Source organism: Nyctibius grandis, chromosome 9 (genome assembly GCF_013368605.1).
Source record: "Nyctibius grandis isolate bNycGra1 chromosome 9, bNycGra1.pri, whole genome shotgun sequence".
NCBI lineage: Eukaryota > Metazoa > Chordata > Aves > Nyctibiiformes > Nyctibiidae > Nyctibius > Nyctibius grandis.
This window is the reverse complement of record NC_090666.1, coordinates 42468495-42492010: the sequence shown is the minus strand read 5'-3', so window position 1 is coordinate 42492010 and position 23516 is coordinate 42468495. Positions and strand designations below refer to the sequence as shown.

Sequence of the window (23516 nt, the reverse complement as noted above, 5' to 3'; positions counted from 1 at the left end):
CTCCCCAGAAAACAGAGAAATCATCCAGTTCATTCATTCACAAGCACAAGTCTGTAAAACTTAAACTTTGTTTCCAGTGCTCACAGCGCATATTAAAGCCTAAGAATCAAGTCTTAAATCACGCAGCAGGACACACCAAGCTGTTAGGAAAGGATGATGGTTTTATGAACTGCTGAAGATAAACCAATTTTTAGTATGAGAGAAACCAAGCTACAAGAAAGACCTTGAGGTGCTGGAGCGAGTCCAGAGAAGGGCAATGAAGGTGGTGAAGGGTCTGGAGCACAAGTGTGATGAGGAGCGGCTGAGGGACCTGGGGGGGTTTAGCCTGGAGGAAAGGAGGCTGAGGGGAGACCTTCTCGCTCTCTACAACTGCCTGAAAGAAGGGTGTAGCGGGGTGGGGGTATTAGTCTCTTCTCCCAGGTAACAAGCGATAGGACAAGAGGAAAAGGTCTCAAGTTGTGCCAGGGGAGGTTTAGGTTGGATATCAGGAACAATTTCTTCACTGAAAGGGTTGTCAAGCACTGGAACAGGCTGCCCAGGGCAGTGGTGGAGTCCCCATCCCTGGAGGGATTTAAAAGCCGTGTAGATGTGGTGCTGAGGGCCATGGGTTAGTGGTGGCCTTGGCAGTGCTGGGTTAGCGGTTGGACTCGATGACCTTAAAGGTCCTTCCCAACCAAAATGATTCCATGATTCTGTGAAGGAGGCAGAGGGACCAGGACAGTTACTGCTGCAGGACTGTGCGGATCTCAACCCACGGGGCCGCACAAAGCCCCCCTCAGGGCGGTGCTACCCGTCCCGCCGCTCCCGGGCGGGCTGAGCGTAGCTCCTCCGCGGGCCCACAGCTGGCCCAGCAGCCCTAGGCCCGGAGCGGGCCTACCGCAGCCTCCCGCCCGAGCAGCTCCGGGCTGCCCGCCCTCAGCCACGGTTCGACGGCGGGAAGGGAAGGAGGAAGGGAAGGAGGAAGGGAAGGAGGAAGGGAAGGAGGAAGGGAAGGAGGAAGGGAAGGAGGAAGGGCGGCCGGGCCGGGCCTAGCCGCCGGCCCCCTCCCGCCCTGAGGAGCCGCCCCCGCCATGGCCGCCGCGCGCGGCCCGCTCCCTCCTCAGGAGGCGCCTACCACCGCGCGCCCAAGGCGGGGGGGGACGCACGCTGCCTCCCCGCCGCGCGCCTCTAGCAGCCCCCGCTCGGCACGTACCAACCCGCGCCGGCACGGGGGTGAAGGACAAGGAGGCCGAGCCTCCAATCCGGCGCGTACCACCCGCCGCAAGGCGGAGGGGAGCGCGGGCGCCACCTCCCGGCCTTGCTTGAGCAAGCGGCGAAGACCGCGCTGGGCGCCTCCCCCCTCCTTCAGACGCTCCTGGTGCCGCCCGGCTCCTCGCGCCCCGCCCCCGGCCCACGTGAGCCCTTTCCCAGCGTCCCCTCCGCTCGGCCCCCGCCGCAGCCACTTCCCCCTCGCCCGCTCCGCGGCCCGCCGGGCCTGCGCCCCGTTTCCCGCCGGTAGCGGCCCGCTTCTTTCCAGGAGGCCCCTCCGCTCGCTGCCGCCGCACTCCCAGTCCGGGGGGCCGCCTTTTCTCCGCGCGTTCTTCGCCCCGCGGCGCGGGGCCTCTCTCCATCCGCCTGGTCCTTGCCGCCAAGAGAGGCGGAGAAGAGCTCCTCGCGGCTGGGCCGGCGGCCAGGATGTCAGGTGGGGACTCGGCGGCGGCGGCCGCCACCGCCTCCCCGCAGCCGCTCCCGTTCTCCTTGCCGAAGCCCCCTCCCCTCATGCAGCTGACGCCGGGGGACGCCGTCCGCCCCGTGGCCTCCGCCGCGGACCAATCGCCGAAGAACACCCGCCTGACGGGCCGCCCGGATTGGCCGGCCGGGAAGCCAGTCAGCCTGCTGGCCCCGCTGCTCCCGCCCCGCGGGGAGCCCGAGCCGCTCATGCCCTTTGGCCCCTCGTCGCGGCAGCCACTCAGAGGGCGCCTTCTTGGCAGGTGCAGCGGGGGCAGCCTGCTGAGCCCCTCGATGCGGCCGGGCGGCGTCGACCGCGGCTCCCTCATGGTGAGTGGGGACGCGCCGGGCCGGCCCGGGCCCTTCGTGGCGGGGCGGGCTTTGTCGGTGAACGGGGGAGAGCTGCCGGGGCGCTCGGTCCCGGCGGGCCTGCGCCTCCCGAGGCGGCGCGTTGCTGTCCGGGTGCGCGGCTGAGGGCAGGGGGGGCTCAGCCAGTGCTGCTCCGGGCAGGAAGGTGACAAGCGGCAGAAGTAAGAGAAGACGCGGTGACACTCGCAGGAGGGTCTGAGAAACACTGTTCTTACACCGTGAGTTATTTAGGCAGCACCTGAGGCTCGGTGAGCAGGCGAGCTGTCACTGCGTGTCTTGTGAGACTCAAGGATGCGGTGGGGAGTCAACTGTTACATCCAGAAGTTTCAAACCTTTCTGGTTGTTTGTGATTTCTACGTGTGAGCTGCCCCTTCCCAGTTTCAGAGAGTCTTCTGGTACAAAAGAATCGTAGAAAAATTGGTTTTAAACACATCAAAAATAAGTTATTTATTGTTTTGTGCTAAGGACCCTCCTAAAATGATACTTTGTTTAAGAATAGTTCTCATATTAATAAACTAGTGGACTTTTCTAACACACTTCTGTGTGCATATATTTAAGTTATATGTTTGTCAAAATGCTTTCCAGGGTTTATCTTAAGGTAAACCTTGTTTTGGTAATTAAAAAAATAGGAAAAAATATCCGTATCCACTTTTCTACCAGTAGTGTTAGTGTTAGAACAGCACCAGGGTTCAGGTTTTTAGGAAAATACAGAGACGGGGGTGGTAGTCGGTGTAGAAGCTGTTTCAGACTTGAACATCTTGAGTAGAAGATGTTTTGCTTCTCTGATTGACTTTTGTGCCAGAGGGTTAGTTGTAGTTTACAAAAGAGCACGCAGAAGTAGTTGTGTTCCTAAATGTAGTATGTTTCTCTGTGACAAACCATAAGCTGGAAGATTATGGAGTTTTTTTTAATTTGGATGTTGGGTTTGAAATTTTAAATGGATTTGTTAATTGTGATTAACTGGCTCTAGAGGACCTAGAAGAGTGAGTGATCTTGCTTGCTGTTTTGTAGCATCAATCTAAAATTGCCCGAATCCTTTTCAGTTCAGTGTTGAACGCTTCCTTGTTATGAATGCTTTTGTGGGGGGTTTGGGTTGTTGGCTTCATGCTGATTTTTCTCATTTGTTGCTGCCTTTCAGATGGGACACCCGGGCATGCCACATTACCCTCCCATGGGAATGCACCCTATGGGTCAGAGACCACCAAATATGCCGCCAGTTCCGCACGGTATGATGCCTCAGATGATGCCTCCCATGGGAGGACCACCAATGGGGCAGGTGAGGCCCTTTTACAAGACTTTCTTCTTTCTTTTTTTCTTCCCATCATGCTGTCAGGTAATCCCTGAGGGAGGTAAGTCTCATACAGTAGCTTGCAAATGGTAAGGTTAATAATTCAAAGTATTTTATGCCACAGTTCCTGTCCATGCAGAAACTTTTCATTATTAACAGGTAATTGATGCACCTCATGTGTAACATCAGTTGTAAATAGCTGTAGGTATGAATCCATAATTTGTTTTTTATTAAAGCTTTTTGGTAGTTTTCTTTAGGTTTTGAAGAAGTAAGGTTGTCCTACTAATATATCCTAGAAACAAAGTAGTGGCTCTTTTCAGAGTTAGAGAACTTCACGTTTCTTTAACTCTTATGTCTACACAGATGAAAATTATAGGGAGATGCAGGGGAAGAAATAATTACATTTTGAATTTTTGCAGAATTCCTTCTTGAATCCTAGGGGGTGGTTTATAATTCTGTATATATGCAGTTGTTGCTAGTGTCGTGTGATTGAAAAATAAACTTGGCCATTCAAATTGGCAGGTGTGAACCTGGATTGACAGGTAGAGTAGCCAGAATCATATCTGTGCTTTTTGCAATTTTAAAGCTTTTATTTTTAATAATTGAAGATCTTTTCCTGTGTGATTTCTGATTAAATTCTGAACTCCTACAAGAAACAATTCTCTTTCTGGATATATTAAATATTTTAGTGATATCACTTGTGATGATGGTTTACATGAGTAGAAACTGAGTGTCATCAACTAGACCAGAGGGATAGAGTAGACCAGAGCAGACAGAGGATGGCAAGAAAGATTAACCCTTTGAGAACAGCCCACAAGGTCATGCTGGCAACTCAATGTCTTCCTTTGCAGTACCTTGGATAGAGTGTGTGTCGTCTTTGGGGTTTTTTAACTGGTGTGTAAAGGCTTGGTAGGAATCTCCTCAGCATGATTCAGCCTGCTAGAGCTTCTGGTGTAAAAATAATGCAGTTTTAAAAGATGAGGAGGGTTTGACCATTAGCATGATAGCTAATAGCATGAGCTTTTGTGTGTGTTCATTCGAAACTTAAGTAGCAATTCTGTTTATTCCTCTACTTAACAGTTCTTTTGTAGCTTCTGTTCCACTGTTCTCACTCTCATATATTGAATATTTCAATCTTTAATATTTTAGTGAGCAATATAGAGAACTTGGGACTTTTTGGTAGATGTGGAGCAAAATGCTCAAGGTAAATGGCGTGGCAGAGAGGAGATTAGAGGCTCAGTTACCCTACAGCCTTAAGGATGGGACAGGACGGTGATATTCTCATATGGGAACTATTGTGCTGGAACCATCAGCCCAGGTTGGCTTGTTTCCTTGAACAATAAGCTCTTTCTTCCAGCAGATAGCAGAGGTTTATTTCTGAGGCTTTGCAGGATGGGATGTTTTGTAGCTTGTTTTCTCCTTTCTGAGGTGAACCCCCGTAGGACAGGTGACCCTTCTGTCAGCATCATTCAGAGGAAGGTCTTTTGGTAAAGAACTTCCTCTCCTTCCCATTTTTTTTTCCTTTGCTGACCTTGGGTTAGTGTTATGCACAAGCCAAGCAGTGTACAGGGTTTCTTCAGGACCTGGGCTAGGGCTTTTAAGAAGTTTCACACCCTCAGAGCCCCCTTAGTCGCAAAGTAGCGGTGGGGCAAGAGTGCTTTCTTCTCCTGCTTCTACAGGATGGCGAGGAATAGGAGGGGCCGCCTTCCAGTCTTTCCTTCCTCCCTCACCCTCCCAAGAAAACCTTGTGGATTTGAGGGTGGAGCAGTAGCCCTACCACATATCCCTCTCTCCACACGAGATGCAAGATGAGGAGAGTGGTAACCTGATGCTCCCTGAAGATACAGGGGGATGGGGTCACTTGGCCAGCCTGCCAAGGACCATAAAGGTAAAGGGGTGTAACTGGAAGGTTGAAGGGGGTTGACTTCTCGAGAGCTGTTGGGGATGAGTGGCCAAAAGCTGATGTTCGTAATGACCTAAATTATATATTTTGTTCATTTTGCCACTTTTTCTATGGCTTGTTAGTTCTTAAAAGCCAGGATCAGCAAAAATAATGGGAAACATGCAAGGTATTAAACACTTTTTCAGTAGCATTTTTTCAGTGCATCACTTCAGTGATGCATAACTTCTACGTGACCATCCCTTAAGCATAAATATTTGGGCAAAAGCTAGCTTATCTGAGTAGCAGTTCTGTGATTTTTTTGGTCTCATCAGGCCACCCAACAAACTCAGACACAAGTCTAGACTCAAACTTTTCATTTCTGTAGCGTGGTGTGTCCCCATTACCAAGTTCACACTGTTACATGGTTTAGTATTGGATGTCTGTATTAAGGGTTTTTTTTTCCAGACCTTTAAAAAAAGCATTCAGAATTGTTTTAGGGCTTTCATATTTAAATTTAATAGCTCTCTTCATCTTGAAGCTGTTTGCAGAAATTCATTCTTCTAGCGTCCCTGTAAAGTGTTTCTTTCTATTTGTGCGATAAGAGGAAAGGGAGACAGGTTGAAAGTTGTCAAAAAGCGTGAGCAGAGCTAATCTTAGATTCTTAGTTCACTTTTCCTGTGTTTAGTTTGTTCCTTGTGGCCTTGGAATTTTGCAGACATCTTTCCCAACCTTTATTTTTCCTCCTTTAACTTAAGGTTTCAGTAACAGCTTGTTAACAGATCACACATCATTTGCTGCTGTTCTTTTGTCGTTTAAATGGTCTTCTTTATTAATATTTCCTTTCAGACTTTGGAATACTGTAGATGTGTTATTCCTAATGTCCATTTTGTAGGAGTGTAATGAAATTCTACAAACCTTAGTTCTTGTTGCCAAGTGCTTAAAAGGTTTTTTTTTGGATTAAATAAAAATAAAAGTATCCTCATACTTTGTGTTTATAATATCATAAAATATATCTGAAATACTATTTGATTATAGATGCCTGGAATGATGCAGTCAGTAATGCCTGGGATGATGATGTCTCACATGTCCCAAGCTGCTATGCAGCCTACGGTTCCGGTGAGTTTAACTTAACTTTTTAGGTTTTAAAAGGTCTTTGTGTCAGTTGCTGTCGTTATGGCAGTGTGGATATGCCCTTCTTGAACTGGATTATGAAAAAAGTATTGCTAATTGCAGTGAAGTTTTATCTAGCTCTTGAGTTATTGTAAAAATTAAGATTTCTGCGAGAGGTAGAGCTGGTGATCCTTGGTGTCCTGTGGATTTTCATCAGTCTTTAAACTATTCTCTGTAACTGCATCTGCTTTTCGCTTCTTTTTTTCTCTCTGGATTCTGCTCCCCACAATGCTTCCCACACCCCTGGCCTCCTCCCTTGTCCCTTCCTGCTTGTAGCTTGACAGGAACCAGTGTGAAGTCTGGCTGTGTGGAGGGAGGGCTAATAGACCACTATATATCTGATACAGCATGTCTGAGATCTTGAGTTAAATTTGCTGAAGTCAGTAAAGATATGAAGAAGTTATTTGAGTGGAAGTGGAGAGGGAACAATTAACAGATGTTACAGATGAAGTCTCTCTCTGAAGTGGAAAAGGCTAAATTTCTTATTAACATAATCTTTTTGGAGATTTAAAGTAACTGTAGGAGATCCACTGAAAAACAGTTCTATCCACTTAAATTTAGAAATACATTAATTTTTATTTTCTTACCATGCAGATACTACACCCCCAAGTCAGATTTCACCCTTGTAGAACTCTGCATTTTTTTTGCTCCTGCTTTTGCTGATTATTTTAAAAAATAAATTGGTTAATACTCCACTTGTTTATTTTCATTAAGGGTTTGCTGAAAGAGATCTTTAATTCCCCTCCTAAATATGCTGTGTGTAACCAGATGCATTGTGTTAAGCAGCTCATCTGCCCTCTGGAGTAATAAGAATAAATTTTGACTGAATTAAGCCTGTGGATATATGGTATTTAGGAGGCAAAGCAGCATGGCAGAGGGCTCCAGCTTCTAACTTTGCCCTTAACCCACTTGGCAGTGGTAGCAGGAGCTCACACCGTTGTGTGTATGTGTGAGAAGGCATTGGTCTGTCGTGGCAGCATTCTTGTACCATGTGTACCACAGCCTGGAAAGTGTTTTAGAAGTAAAAGAATGATTTTACTACTTCCTAATTTAAAATAATTTGTCAATGAGTGAAAAATCGTGACCTTCTTTGCAGCTCTGATGATCTGCTTGGTAAACTTCATGAGATGATTGACTTGTTCTAGGTTTGGCTGTCTGATGGAAAATGCTTTCTCCAGCTGTAAGATGTGATCTAAAGCTCACTGAGGCCAGCTGGAGGGTTTGTACTGATGTCAGGGCTCTTTGGTCTTGACTGTTTCACCCAAGTATGGTGGAATAGCTAATGTATAGAATGCACTTTAAAGGCCTAAAATTCGTTGACAATTCACCTGGTTTAGTTCTATCAGATCATATCAAACATAATTGATCCAATATGATTTCTTTTCCCTTTTTAACAGATTTTACTTGAGGAGTTCCTCGTTAATGAATTTTGTAGAAGGGAGCTGAAAGATAAATCCTAGCAAAAGATCAATCTGCAAGCTGTATTTTTGCTTACAGAAAAAGAAATTGGGAAAACTCTATTTGAATTCTGCTAATCTTTTTCCTCAGTTTGAAGGAATTTCAGAAAGGGTGTCTGCAAGAGCTTTGGTTATTTGCAAGCAGTTTTATGAATGCAGCACTAATGCATTCAGAGGCTTATGCCACATCATTATAGCAGAACCCTGCTAAGCTGCTCCAGCAGAAATTCAGAATATCTTTTATTTTTTCCTCCCAACGTACTAATTTGGGAGATAAAGATGGGTATTGGAATGATGGCAAGGGACCCCCCGGTGTGGTTTATTGTATATATTGCCTTTCTGAAGAGTAGCTTGATGTTCCTAATCGCTTATTTAAGAAGCAGGAATAATTAAGTGGGCGATGGGAAGCCAGGAATCCATATTTAAGGCAGTGGAGCATTTTGTTGCTGAAAGCACTTGTTTGAGTACGTACTGTATTGATGATTTAATTACAATTGCACTCAGTACTGAAATGTCTGTTGGTTGTTTCTACAGCCAGGGGTGAACAGTATGGATGCGAGTGTAGGTAAGTATAAACAATTTGTTACCATTTCACAATATTTCAGCAGAATTAGATTAAGTAATTAAAAAAGAATATACTTTTATGGCAAAGGTGATTTAGCATTTCACTAACTGACACCTTCATTGATACCCAGAATATTTTTTTTTCTTTCAAACATTGATTAATTAGAGTCTTTACATAGACAATAAAGCAACCAAACCCTTTTTAATTTTATATTTTAGGTGTAACGCCTCCTGGAACTCAGGTATGTGGAAACCAAAGTTGTAGAAGATTGTAATGGCAATGTGGTGTTGCACATGCATGGCTTTAGAGGCTTAAAAGTAAACCTTGTATCTTATTTTTCTCCTCATATGGAGCTGCTTTGCTTATTTGACTGTCAGTCTGCAATTAATGTTAAAATTAATAGCTCCAAATGTGTTTCTTCTTATTTGTCAAGCACACATGTTTTTGTGTGATGTAGTATTTTGTTATTTACAGAAATTGAGCTTGAACTAAAGTAGGTGTGCTTGCTGCTGTATTTCCACTAACTTCTGAGCACCAAAGTCTATTTATTTCTAGTTCTTGTAGTATGCAGGCCAGCAACATGGGATGTTTCTTGTGGCATTTTTAGGTCTCTTTGCCCTACCTGAACAGCAAGTGGATTGTAGCCTAGATACCTGTGTTACTTTTAAATCTGAAAACAGTCAGCTTTAATCTTTGCAGGTGTTGGGCTAGATAGTTAGTCATAGTAGAGCTGGGGTTTTTTTTGCACTGACAAAGACTGAAGGTTGCTCCTTTTTTTATGTTTTTCCTCTTTTTTTTTTTCCCTTCCATATCAATGATCAGTTTATAAACAGATTTTTATTTCACTTACATTTGGGTAACTTTTTGCCCATTACATATTAATGAATATTCTGCTTTGGCAGTTCGGATGTGTATAGCAGGATTCAGTAAGCAATGATTAGGTCTTCTTTGCTGTTCCTTAACACTCCTGTGCTTAGCAGGAGGAGCCAGGTCAAGGTTCTGGTGTTGTTCAGTCCTGTGTGATTTATTGGAACCTTTGTTAGCATTGTCAGCTTACTGAGAGTTTTGTTACCAAACCCTTTAAAAATAAAAAGGGAATATCTCAAATTTTACATTTGTCTTTCGTGGCACCTCGAGTGACCATGAATAACTTTCAGTCGCTATAAGATTTCTATTTAAAATTTTGTAAATATTAAATTACTTCTCTAGAAGATATCCCAGACATTTACCTTTAGTTTTTAACATTATGAAGAAAATAGTTTGGCTAGATAATTAAGAGGTGGAATCTGTAAAAACAGTGATGTGGCCTCGAAGATACTCCATTGGAAGTTTGTGGTGGTTGTTTGGAAATTTGAGGACCTTGTACCTAGCTGAATTATTAAATATCAGTGAATATCAATTGTCCTTTTATTTCTCTGAGATTTGCATTCTGTGTAATTGAACAAGGCAGTTGGACCTGTAAGGGAGTTGTTTCCTCAGCCATATCCAGTCACTGAAACAGAGCAGATGGCTAAAGCTGTGTTCTGCCAGTCCTAATTTCAGAGAGTTTATATAAACTGCCAGTGAAAAGCAGTAGGAAGGTACTGCTGAGTTCACACTGAACTCTTGAAGTCAGAATCTTTTTGAAGCAAGTCTTTCTGGTGTGTTTCAGGGACTTTCACTTGTTAGGGTCCGATCACATTCGCTTTTGCTCTCTTTTCTGATGGTAACTGGCTGCCTTGGGTTGCTGGGAGGGGGTGTGAGACTCTTAACAGCTCTTGTCACAAAGAATTAGTTTCTTGAAAACAATACTGACTTAAATGTGTTCAGATTTTGGCTTGCTGTCTTGTCTTTGCTGCTGAATTACTTAGTATATTTAATATACACATTCAAATGAAAAATAAATATTAACCAGAATGTCTTTTCAGACCTCTGTTTTGTTTCGCCCTCAGACAACACATCCTGTAGTTTGCACAGCCCAGCAAACAGCCACAACCAACAGTTCTGTTAACGAAGAGCACTCTAAACAGGTTTATCTGCTTTCCCCTTGTATTTAACTTTTAGTGGCTTTTGATAGCATGTTGATCAGCAATTAGTGTTCATCATTTATGGTGTCTTTTATTTTTCCTAGAAAACTACGTGGACAGAACACAAATCACCTGATGGAAGAACATATTACTATAACACTGAAACAAAGCAGTCTACGTGGGAGAAGCCAGATGATCTCAAAACACCTGCTGAGGTAAACTAAATTCAGATGAAGATTATTGTGTGAGTTTGTGTGAAAGCAGGGATTTACTAACATAACTGTTGTGCAGGAGGATAGCTATGCCAATAGATTTTTTCCCAGTGGGAGCAAACTCTTCAAATAAGAAATTTGCAAAAATATTTATATCTCCTTATGTTGGTAGAACTTGAAGCTGCAAAATGGACAAAACTCTCTGCAGTTTTCCTTAATTTTTAGATAAATTTTCCTTATTGAAAAGATGGCATTCTTTAATATTTAGATAAGTAATGTGTGTGTTTATTGCTAAGGAGGATTTTCCTTGGAAAGTGTAAGCCCTTGTATTCATTGATCCGCAAGTTATTTCTTGGTGTAATGTTTGTGGCTCACTTCTAGCTATCCTTTTAATTTTAAAACACCATTGTAAGCTTGATTTTATGTTTTTGTTTTCTGTCCATTAGCAATTGCTGTCGAAGTGTCCCTGGAAAGAGTATAAATCTGATTCTGGAAAGCCCTACTATTATAATTCCCAAACAAAGGAATCACGCTGGGCAAAACCCAAAGAGCTTGAGGATCTTGAAGGTAATGTTAACAAAGATGAGTAGGGAGGGTGGCAGTGAGTTGCAAGCTGTGCATGTGTATAACTTTTGGCAGAGATTTGGTATCAAAGCATAGCAGTCTAACTTCTGTTAGAATTAAATCTACTGAAATAAGCTGCGTGTAGCAGATTTAATGCAGTCGGAGATTTCGATGGCGCGGTCTTGTCTCCTGTGTCCTCACCACCTCCTCATCCTCCCTTTTCTATTACACCCTTAGTTCTTTATTTATGTGGCAGCAGCATCAGCTCCCTCTCGTGTCCCTGAACGGGAACTGAAATAGGATGTAACGTGCTGTGGATTGGTCAGGGCTATGTGCACGCTCTCTGTGTTAGCAGTAGGTGATGCTTCAAGTCTTCATTTTAGGGCTGTGGTAGGACTTGGCTCTTCCTTAGCCACCAATCCTTTGGAAACCTGTAGGAACTTAGGATTTGTGAAGGGGTTCAGGTTGATGGGGAAGGACAAGGCAGAGGGGCGGCTGTGCTAATCCCCATTCACTTGGGAAACCAGGGTGAAAGGGTGTTGGGCTTCTGTGACACAGGATGGCTTGTAATTGAGCAAGAATTACATTTTGGTTTGGTGTCTTGGAAGAATTTTGAACACAGTAATGTATTTTATACTCAAAGCAGTAGTACTGGCTGTCTGCTGAAAGCCAAAATTGTGTGTAAGGCTTTGCGTAGGTACCAATTTGCTTTTAATTTTTGACAAAAATTACTCTGAGAAACTAGGATGTGGCAAAAATATTAGTAATTTTTTATTGCCCTTCTGTATTACCAAGGCAGCATCCCCTTTTGGACAAACGTGATGCTGTGCTCCTGTTTTTCACTTTTAGCAGGGTTTTGTTTGGTATTGTAAGGTGACAAAAAAGCTACAAAACCAGCTGGGGTAAGAAATGAGCGTTTAAAAAAGTGCTACAAAGAATAAGCATCGGTGACTATTAGAATAAAAAAGAAGGAAACATCTGTTTCAGTAAGCCTGGCTTTCTGTTCTTTAAACTAGTCTTTTAAAGTTGAAATAATTATTTTAAACCAAGATGTCCTTCTTTATATACTCTTAATAGTTCTTCAGTGGGATTTCTAAATTTTGTTTTAGTCTGAATTGATTTCAGTCTTTAAAGGGCACAAATATTAAAATTATCGATAGTAACAAAAATATTTAAAGTTATGCTTTTATTTAATTATGTTAACAATAACTTTTTACCATGTATATATAAACTATTTTTGAAGCTATATTTTGATTGTTTTTTCCCCTTTCTCCTCTAGCAATGATTAAAGCTGAAGAAAACAGGTATGTTTTTAATAGTATGGTAATGAGGTTTTTATGTTAAGCTGCCTATTAAAATGGAATCTAGTTCTTGAATTGTAAAACATTCTCCTGGCAGCTTTTCATTCCAAATAGTGGCTTAATATATAAAAACTCAAGTAATATGTTCTAAGTTTCTTTTTAACTGAAATGATTGATCTACGTAGATACACAGTTTCAGTAAAGCGTTTCCTTTCTCTGAGCTAAGATTTTGTCTTCTGAGAAATCTTTGTAACTAGACCTGAACCTCTCATTTTGTACTTTATTAACTTAAACTATGGGTTTCCCTAAACCATTAAGTTACCACATGCTTGTAGGTGACTCTTCTGTTTTTTGATACCTATAGCACAAAGCCTGAAGAATCAACTCCGACGACATCTGCTCCAGCTGCTGCAGCAGAAGCAACAAATGCAACCACCACAGCCACGACTGCTGCTGAAACTGCTGCAGCTGTCACCACCACCACTGCTACTTCTGCAGCAACAGCAGCCCCCGAAGCAGAGTCTGCTGCAGCTTCTGCTGGGGTGGAAAATGAGAGTAGTGGCACGGCTGCAGCTGAGGAACAGGGACAAGCAACTTCGGCACCCGCTGCGCAGGAACAGAGTGCAGAGGCTGCAGCTAACGCAGCAGACGACTCCTCCAAGCAGGAGGCCTCAGGAGAGTAAGTGAAATTACAAAGCGTGTGGCTTTGCTGCAGTTTTGTGTTTCTTCTGGGATCTGATTTATCTTCAATTGTAGGTGGCCAGGCTTCTCTGACAGTTAGCTGTTTCTTCAGTGAAACGTGAGCATGAATCAATAGCAGCAGAGAAGAATAACGAGTAAGAAAGAGAGGAAGAAGTATTAAATTATTTTTAGAAAAATTAACACCCTTCCCTTGCCAACCCTCTCCCAGAGCTCTTAAACCCTACAGAGGACATGAGTGGTGTGAACATTTCATAAATTTTCAGTAGCTGTAAGAGCTTCCTGGGGTAACATTGGATGCTTACCCTGTATGTTTCCTCTTCCATAGATCTGTGCAATTGTCTGTCACTAGAAGGAAATGCAACACTAGATAGATCGTTATCTGTTCCACCAGAAATGAGATCCTTTGTTTTTAATAATGGAGAATTGATTATGTGGAGAATTATAGCTTATGATTTTTATCATTCAAACAAAAAAGAAACACGCTGTGGGGGATTATAGCCAGCAGGAGCTCATTAAGGGCAGGAGGCATATTTTTAGGCACTCCCCTTTATGTTTTTATATAATATGTATCTAAATATTCCTGCTAAGCTTCAACATTATATTTTTTATGAATCATTTCTAGATAACTTGAGCAGGTAGCCAGCTGCACAAGTGATAATACTTTTCTGAAGTAGTTAGCTTTTTTGGATCAGTTGTGTATGGTGTCTGTAAGGAAAAGTCTCATACAAATTGTGCTGTTTATCATGTGTAGCATTATTATTTTTCTTGGAGTTGCTCTTTAAAAAACTCATTCTATCTGATTATGGTGGCTTATGACTCTTCAGTGGCTCTAACTTAAGAAAAAAATACTTAAAAAATAAAATTATTGATTTTTGTATATAGTGCTTCTTCAAAGAAGGAGGATGACGATGCCCAACCGGTTAAAAAAACCTACACGTGGAATACAAAGGAAGAAGCAAAGCAAGCATTTAAAGAACTGTTAAAAGAAAAGGTATTTCAGCCAACTTCTGTTGGAAGAATGTAAAACATTCTACGTGTTTTACAGAACTACAAAAACTACATTTGCCAGGAATTGTTAGACTTTGTGTGTGAAGAATTTCTCACTGTTGTGAAAGGACTTTTGTACTAGACAAGAAATGAGGGAGAAAAACACTACAGTGAAAACAAGATATGGCTTAAACTTTTTTTTCAGCTCTGTGGGGGAGTGCTGAATTTTCATCAGGGCTCTCAGTTCAGTTTTTTTCTTATTTATTGGAAATTTATTGCCAATATTTTTGTCTGACAGTGAGGTACATTCCTAATAAAAGTGCTACCTGATTGTCTGAGCCCTGAATTTTTTATCTTTTGTTTTAAGGTGGAGATGATGTGAGAGTAAAAATGAGACTGGCTTTGGTTTTCCCTCAGAGTGGATGGGATCTGTTTGTGTTTTGTCTAGTGAGTCAACACAGTTGTATTGTAGATAAACTTCCAGGAAGAATTTATTGTAGAAATGGCAATAATTCCAAAAGTACCTTGTTTCATTTTCCATGTTGACTATTAATAAAAGATGTAAGAACAAAGAAAGCTGTCTTAGCCTCAGAAGTGTAGTGCTTTTCTCCTAAGGGCTACTTTGTAAGAAATTGTTGGTTCCATATCTAATTAATTATTTAATGTCCTCGCAGCGAGTACCATCCAATGCTTCTTGGGAGCAAGCTATGAAAATGATCATTAATGATCCTAGATACAGGTACTGCTTGATTCTTTTTTTTCCTTAAATTACTACACAAATACTATTTTAGGTAGTTTGACTTTACTGATGTAACTTTGTTTCAATAGATTTTTGTGTGTTTGTGAAACACATACCATTGTCAGGGAACTTTGTTCCTTTCCTACATAAAGAAATGCAAGTCCTAGGCTTAATTTTTCATTTGGAAAAGATGTAGTTGGTTGTATTTTGTGCTATTTATATTATTTTCTTGGGAATAAAAGCACACATGTACAATGATGGAGCTGAAGACTTTCTGGGTTACCTTTTGAAATGAGCAGCTGCTGTAAACATTGGCAGAAAAATGGTTTATATGTATGATGAAAATGTTGTAATGCAAAATGTGTAAGTGCAACTTGAAAGCATGATAGTAGCTTGTGTTTTATTATTAACTGCTTTTATTAATGTGTGCTTGTTTTTATTGCTTTTTTTAAATGATCTTCTGTTAATCCTAAGGGAGAGACAGTGATGACTGGCCATTTAGATTATATTTAATTTTGTCTCAAAAATCTGGATTATTCAGATCTGTGTTATCTTTTCATTCCTTGGTTTTGTTTTTCTAATTTAATTCTCTTTTCTATAATTAACATTGTTGTTTACTTTTTCTTTGATATGAAGTGCTTTGGCAAAATTAAGTGAAAAAAAGCAAGCCTTTAATGCTTACAAAGTTCAGACAGAAAAAGAAGAGAAGGAAGAAGCAAGATCAAAATACAAAGAAGCTAAAGAATCCTTCCAGCGCTTTCTTGAAAACCATGAAAAGATGACATCCACAACAAGATACAAGTAAGAGCAATATTAAATGAAGCTCCAGCCTTTACGAGCTTGCCAAGTTAATTATCAAATCTTGCTGGCTTGCTCTTGGTGAATGCTAACCTTTGTGTGCGCTCAGCCTGGAACAGCCTGGAACTAAAATTTTTATAGGACCACAAATATTCTCATTTTCATAGACCAAGGCAAAAAAACAACTCAAATGAGTGGTGTGCTGATGATAATGGGTTGAGCTTCTAGTAAGTAGAAATGAAAGATGACACTGAGAGGAGTTTTATTACATCTACCATTAAGAACAAAGTAGTTCTGATAGCTTGTTCATGGAAGTTCATGTACGAAGGGACGTATAGCTAATAAGCTTGTTGAAAATTTCGTATATAACATATAATTTTTAACTATTTCCTTTGTTTATAAGAGATAGAAAGGTGTCACAGAAAGTTTTCCAAGAGAGAAAATTAGGGAGATGTCGTACAAAAGCATCACTACTTATAACAGAGTTCATTTAATGTTATTGTAAGCTGATGGGACAATTTAAGTCAGAGTTTTCCAATAAATGATTTTGTTTTTAATTTGTTTTGTACAGAAAAGCTGAACAAATGTTTGGGGAGATGGAAGTCTGGAATGCGATATCTGAGCGTGATCGTCTTGAAATTTATGAAGATGTCTTGTTTTTTCTCTCTAAGAAAGAGAAGGTAAGTTTCTTTTGAACCTCTTTTTTTTACTTGTTATCTGTAAATCAGGGGCAGTCAAAATGCATAAGGCATATTCAGTAGAGCTAGCAGGCAGAAGGTGGTGAATCTTTACCTAAACAAACTCTTGGAATTTCTGTTCCTGCACAGTACAGAACTGAAGTTGTGGAGCTATCTGCTGCAGGGTGATGTTTTGGAGATCAAAATTGTCTGAAACTGGGCAGGCATGCTAGGAGTAGATTGCCCTTGTCATCTTTCCCTAGTTCATTGCGGTCTGCTGGTGGACAAGATGATTTGACTCTGTATGGCAGATACCATAGCAGTTTCTTTGAAAGGTTTTTGTGTACATGTAAATGAAAGGTTAATTTTGTGTTTTCTTGGAGAACGAGCTTGAGGGGTCATGTATTTTTGTCTATACAACCTCAAATTTAATAAAAAAAAAAAACGCGTTTTCTCCTCAGGAACAAGCCAAACAGTTACGGAAGAGGAATTGGGAAGCTTTGAAGAACATACTAGATAACATGGCTAATGTCACTTACTGTACTACTTGGTCGGAGGCTCAGCAGTATCTGATGGACAATCCGACATTTGCAGAAGATGAGGAGCTTCAGAGTATGTAAAAAGTCCATCATTTCTTTTGGAAGAGGGAGTGGATTTGTCTTGAGCAGTGAGGCCTCCTGACTGGGTATGGCTTGCTCTTGCCTGGTCTGGAGCCACTAGGACAGCTGCTGAGCAGCCTGTATCAAGGACCCTGTCTTGTTTGGGTTCTAGGAAAGAGATGTCAGCTTCAAAAATCATTGCTGATTAATCTTAGTGATAAAACAAAGGACACCTTTTCTGTGGGATTGAATTGCCTTAGTAGTTGTTGGCCTTTTGAAATTTGAAGTATTATTTGACAACGTGATCTGTGTTGCAAATACTTACGCTACCTTCTGCTAGAGTAAGGCGGCAGTTTCTAGGCAATCCTGCTCTGGCAGGGGGATTGGACTAGATGATCTTTCGAGGTCCCTTCCAATCCCCAACATTCTGTGATTCTGTGATTTTTCCACTGTGAGCACATTTTTCTTATAAATGAGTTGATCCTGTCTTTTAAGAGCAGCATATGCACTTACACAGCTGCTAAAGCATTTGACAAAGATGCTCTGTGCTCTCACCACTGTCCTGTGTTGTTTTTAAGATACCTGTGGTAATGCAGGGAGATGCACAAGTGCTCATCCATGGTGCTTTTCTCCTAAAGGCTTCTGTGCTCTGTGTTGGCAAAGATAATGTCTGCAGGTTGGGGGAGGTTGGGTTTTGCTGCTGTGACTTCCACTCACAGTAACAAATGGCAACTCTTATCTCCTAGTAAGAAACTTTCTACAGTTAGTGGGAAAGAAATACCTCATTTTTACTCTTATCCCTCTGTTGTTGTCTTGCTAGACATGGATAAGGAGGATGCACTGATCTGTTTCGAGGAACATATCAGGGCATTGGAAAAAGAGGAGGAAGAAGAAAAGCAGAAAAGTTTGCTTAGAGAAAGAAGGCGGCAGCGTAAAAATAGAGAATCTTTTCAGGTTGGTGGACTTTCTTTTGCTGTCCTAGATGTGTCATGTGATATTGTATGGGGGTTTTTTATTTCTTCGGGTAGGCTGGTGGGTGCATATAATACATCAGTTATCAGTTTTCTAGCATTTTGTCTGCTATATAATACATCTGTTTGCCAGAAAGCTGCGAGAGTAGGGGAAAGTAAAAGGAGATAGATTTGAATGGAAAGGACATTGTAAATGGTGGAGGAAGGCAGGAAGAAATGATGTGAATGATTTTTCAATCACATTTTAACAAAAATGGAATTCTGGTTATCCAGAGTATCCATTCTAGCTGTTAGCCAAGTAAAAGTAGGATGAGTGACTACAAATTTCCATTTCATTTGTATTTTGTAGCTCTTTTTAGATGAACTGCATGAGCATGGACAATTACATTCGATGTCCTCTTGGATGGAGCTGTACCCAACCATAAGCTCTGACATCAGATTCACTAACATGCTTGGTCAGCCTGGTAAGAATACTATCTCTTGCAACCCTGTAGAAAGTAAGGTAGAGGTCTTGGATTTGGGGCAGAATAGAGCAGGGTTATTTATATATTTTCTAAATGTCTAAAAAAATGCAGCTCTTGTATTAGAGCTAGCTTTTGACTTATCTAGTTTTTTCATCAGGATCAACAGCACTTGATCTTTTCAAGTTCTATGTTGAAGACTTGAAAGCACGTTACCATGATGAAAAGAAGATAATAAAAGATATCTTAAAGGTGAGAGGGGGAAATGCTCTGTTCTGTGGGGTTTTTTTAATACCAAATATATCATTTGAGTGAACTCTTTGCTACGGGGAGATGGGATGTCACATTGTGTTCATGTCGTGCATTAGCACTGAAGTGGGAGTTCTTGACTTACCTGATGCCAAAGAAACAATTTCCTTCCAGGATAAAGGATTTGTGGTTGAAGTGAATACTTCTTTTGAAGATTTCGTTACGGTCATCAGCTCAACTAAAAGAGCTACTACTTTAGATGCAGGAAATATCAAGCTGGCTTTCAACAGTGTAAGTACTAATATATGGGAATGTTCAAAAACTTGTAATGTGAAATCTGTAAAAACAGGAATTGGCACTTATTTTCACTGTATTGCTATGACTGCTTTAGTAATATTTGAGTGATGCTGTACTTCAGACTTGCTTATCCTGCTGTAGGTTCCCAAAATAAAGATTGCAGAGGTATATCTTTATTCAAAACATAAACACTTCAACTTGAGAAATTCTGTGGTAGGAATTAAGTAATGTTCTCTCATTTATGTGTAACTTTTCTCAGGGATTTTATATGTGTGTGTGTTTCTGTAGTTCTGGCTTGCATAATGTATTAATTCTATTTTAGATTCTCTTTGACAAACAGCAGTTGCATGCTTTGAAAGTAAGTAATTGGGTAATTTTCCTGGATCCTCAAGTGACTAATAGAAAACTTAACAGTGCACTGTCATTGGGCTTTCCAACAATTGCATTAAACTGAATTATTAGTCTTCCTTTTTGATATCTTTCAAATGATCTTATGACTTTTGCTTGATATAGCTGCTAGAAAAGGCAGAAGCCCGTGAAAGAGAGAGGGAAAAAGAAGAAGCTCGCAAAATGAAGCGGAAAGAGTCTGCCTTCAAGAGTATGTTGAAGCAAGCTACTCCTCCGATTGAACTGGACGCTGTCTGGGAAGATGTATGTATCATCACTTAATTATTAAAGTCTTCCCAAATACATTTAACAGGCTGCTGCATGCTGATGCTTTTATAAGTAAACCTAGATTCTGCAAGCTCTTAGTGTTTCTGTTTATATCACTCAGACCCATAATTGTCCTGTCCTTTCTTCAGTGCAATTTGAAATTTGATGTGATTAACTTCATTCTGTTGATGCTTTCATTTGAATTCAAAACAAAACCAAAAACCCCTTAAACCCAAACAAACAAAAACTACCACCGCCCCCCAAAAAAATAACACCACAAAGCCCCCAAACTTGATTTAATTGGAGATAAAGCACTCAGCGTAGTTAAAAGTCTCTAACTTTCATATTAGTATTTCATTGCTGTTTTTCTTACAGATCAGAGATAGATTTGTGAAGGAACCAGCATTTGAAGACATCACTCTCGAGTCTGAAAGAAAAAGAATATTTAAAGATTTCATGCATGTATTAGAGGTAATTATTACTTTTTACTGATAAGAGAATACACAAAAATGTCTTGGTTGATTGGTTCTTAAATTGCATGGGAAGGAAGAGAGATTTAGAATTCTACTGCTTTCTCTTCCAGTGGACATTGTGTGTCATCTAAAAGTAATGGATGTTAAAACTTGATCTTGAAAGTAAGGAACTGCAGAGACATGTTAACAGTTGCTTGATATTATTTGATACACAGTTGTTCTTTCAATCTGCTTCCCTACAAGAATTTTTGGAAGTTAACATCAAAATTCCCTGGTTTGTTTTAGAAAAATTGTTTATTGCTGTGATTTCATACAAAACATGATGAAATTGAAAATGGAACTTCTGCAGTATTTTATTCACTACAAATCTGGGACTTCAGGAACATGCTGAGCTCTGCAGATGTACCTTTTTTTATTCTGTACCCAGTTTTTTGCTGATGTGCAGAAGGGATGATGTAGTTTTGTTTCATTCTTAATTAGAGTTAAGCTGCAGAAGGTTTCACAAGTCATTCTTGTTAGTACAGCTGTAACATGGCAGTGCTGGTAGCTGTTTATGGGTTTTGACAGAGTAAATGTGTGATTATTTATTTCTTTTAACCACTGCTAGCTGTAGATGCTTTTGTGGATGATGAGAAACATCATCACAGTTTCTTGCTGTGTCCTGCAGACAGATTGTAATGTTTTGTAGACAGAGGTGTCCTGTAGACAGATTGTAACATTTTGATTGTAGACAGAGGAAGCATTTCTTCTCAACAAGCTTCATTAGCCATTGGAAGGGGCTGCCCAGGGAGGTGGTGGAGTCACCATCTCTGGAGGGGTTTAAGAAAAGCCTGGCCATGGCACTTAGTGCCCTGGTCTAGTTGCCATGGTGGTGTCAGGGCAATGGCTGGACTCGATGATCCCAGAGGGCTCTTCCAACCAGGTTGATTCTGTGATTCTGTTTGCCTTCTCTTGTACCCCAGCACGAGTGTCAGCATCATCATTCAAAGAACAAGAAACATTCTAAAAAGTCTAAAAAACACCACAGGAAGCGATCACGTTCCCGTTCGGTAAGGTGTTACAGTGTCTTAATATCTATTTCTGTCACTGTTGGTAGTGCTGTCGCCTCACTAATCACGTTGGGTTTGTGTCTCCAGGGCTCAGAGTCCGAGGATGATGACAGCCATTCAAAGAAGAAGAGGCAGCGTTCAGAATCCAGATCAGTTTCGGAGCGTTCTTCCAGTGCAGAATCTGGTATGAGATCTTTTTTGTTTGTTTTTAAATTAGTGCTACTGTTTTATTGCTGGGTTTTTATAATTTTATTGATGTATTTTTGTTTCTTATGTCTGCAGAGAGAAGTTACAAGAAGTCAAAAAAACACAAGAAAAAGAGCAAGAAGAGAAGACATAAGTCTGTAAGTGCAGTTAACTTTGAGTTGGCTAATGGGCTACTTGACACCTTATGGTGTCAGCAATCCTTTTTGGGTGTCTGTAATCATCCAGCTGGCTTTGCAATAGGGCTGTGAGGGATCAGACTGGGGGAGGTAACTTGGTAACCTCCTGTTATATATATCTTAATATTAAACCATTTAAGACTGCTTATTGTGGCAAGTCTTGGTGTTTGCTTTTACTGTGGAGAGCTGGGAAGAATCCCAGCGGCCTTTTCCTTTTGCCTGATGCTCAGCATCATTCCTTTTGTCTGCTTGAGTGTCAGGGCTGTGCTAGAAGCTCTGATATCTGATGTACTGGAGCAGCAAAAGGACCTAAAGAGCAGAAAGAGATTTCTCTGGCCTCAGCTGATAGAGTGAATATTTTTTTGTCCTGGGTAAAGAAAGACTTTTGGGTCTCTGAACCCATGTTGGCTGCAAAACTCTTCAAAACTGATGTATTCTTTTGTTCCTGTAATTCCTGAGTGGTTAGCTGTGCTCTTCAGTGGACTGTTCACAAGGAGGAGGGGTGTTAATTGTTAGTCACTGAGTAAGATACTAGTGCTAGGGTTGTTACACAACCAGGGTCACGTAAGCTTAGCAGCTTTGGGGTGAAATGTGGAATAAGCACATTTATTAAGTGACACCTAATCCCTCAAGTCAGACTTTTCTGAGGTGTTATTCTATAAATTAATAATTAATATATTTAATATTTTCCCCTTTATTTCCACAGGATTCACCAGAATCTGATATTGAACGAGAAAAAGACAAGAAAGAACGAGAGAGCGAAAAGGACAGAGCTAGACAAAGATCTGAATCTAAACATAAATCTCCTACTAAAAAACGACCTGGGAAGGATTCTGTAAGCTTTCTTGTTTCCTTTTTACCTGGTGCTCTGGGCTTTCTGTGTTCAGGCTGATCTCAAAAGAGACGAGCAGCAGAGCTGGTTAAGCACTTGAGTGGCTGTGTGGCACCTGCATTCCAGTCTTAGCAGTTGCAGTGCTGGGCTGGAGCTGGAAGAAAACCTTTGTGGAACAAAGTTCTGCAATTCTGGCAGGGTTCAGGCTGGAAAGTCCTGCAGGAGCGTGCCTGTGGCTGTGGTGCTTCGCTGTGTAGCTTGGCTTGGAAGGGGACTAGAGCAGTATTTTCAAAGATGCATAAAAGTGTGTGAATGAAAAATACAGATTTCTTTTGGTTCAAGACCTTTGGTGTCTCTTCAGGGGGGTTATTTCCCTCGCTCTGGTTATTGTGGTGGTGGATAACGCCCCGTATGTTCCACCTTCTCAGGAGATGGGAGGCAGGTGTCTGCTTTTTATATTATCTTCTTAAAATAAGCTGCTTTGGCCTCCAGCTGCCTTTGAAAAACCCAATTACAGGGCCTAAGGTGGTGGCTTCTATTGAGAATGTGAACCCAGACGCAGTCTGCACGAGGACCTTCCAGTTTCCCCCTTGCCCTCCCCACGTCCTGTCCTGGCTGCCGCCGCTCTCGGGGTTCCAGTACAGCGTGGGGGGTAAACCCTGCTTCCACTGACCCTGCTTCTCTCCTCAGGCCAACTGGGACACTTCTGGCAGCGAGCTGAGCGAAGGGGAGCTGGAAAAACAGAGGAGGACTCTTTTGGAACAACTGGATGAAGATCAATGAGAACGTTATTTATACCAAATATGTTTACATTGTGGCATAATAAAAGAAACCAATGTCTAATGCAGGACATGGGGTCTGATATCCTGGGTTCCATTGTTGAAATGAAATTAATTTTACCACATCCCTACATTCAAGTACTACTGTCACGGGCCTGGCATCAACTCTAGAGAAGTAAATGAAATTCCGAGGGCGAAGGCGAGCGTCTGCCCCAGCCCTGCGAGGCAGGAGGGGTGCGGTGGGCACCACGAGGGGACCCCAGGGGGGAAGTTCTGCCTCTGGTGCCCAGGGCCACCTTGGCACCTTTCTAGCAAAGCACCTCCCAAGGACGGGCCTTCCTAGAA

General features: G+C 41.6%; 1 protein-coding gene across 4 annotated transcripts; it reads left to right on the top strand.

The window, feature by feature from the left end:
- Positions 1-1418: 1418 nt before the first annotated feature.
- PRPF40A (pre-mRNA processing factor 40 homolog A) lies at positions 1419-23242 on the top strand. 4 transcript variants are annotated; one of them, XM_068407379.1, is made up of 26 exons: positions 1419-2037; positions 3215-3352; positions 6282-6362; positions 8408-8438; positions 8657-8679; positions 10370-10447; positions 10549-10659; positions 11103-11223; positions 12500-12524; positions 12886-13200; positions 14106-14214; positions 14885-14949; positions 15586-15750; positions 16319-16427; positions 16886-17036; positions 17844-17977; positions 18344-18458; positions 18616-18707; positions 18879-18995; positions 19515-19652; positions 20031-20126; positions 21091-21177; positions 21265-21361; positions 21460-21521; positions 22267-22395; positions 23083-23242. In XM_068407379.1, exons 1-26 carry the CDS (start codon positions 1675-1677, stop codon positions 23173-23175), a joined length of 3045 nt encoding a protein of 1014 aa, XP_068263480.1. In that variant the 5' UTR covers positions 1419-1674; the 3' UTR covers positions 23176-23242. The 4 variants fall into 4 exon arrangements, with proteins under 4 accessions (XP_068263480.1, XP_068263479.1, XP_068263478.1 ...); XM_068407378.1 differs by having other exon boundaries at positions 1582-2037; positions 18604-18707; XM_068407377.1 differs by having other exon boundaries at positions 1582-2037; positions 10346-10447.
- The last annotated feature ends 274 nt before the right edge of the window (positions 23243-23516 follow it).

Coding starts and splice junctions, on each gene's coding strand:
- PRPF40A (XM_068407376.1), top strand. CDS start 1,675: ATGTCAGGTGGGGACTCGGCGGCGGCGGCCGCCACCGCCTCCCCGCAG. Junction 14,215..14,884: donor AAGAACTGTTAAAAGAAAAG/GTATTTCAGCCA, acceptor ATGTCCTCGCAG/CGAGTACCATCCAATGCTTC. Junction 14,950..15,585: donor ATTAATGATCCTAGATACAG/GTACTGCTTGAT, acceptor TTTGATATGAAG/TGCTTTGGCAAAATTAAGTG.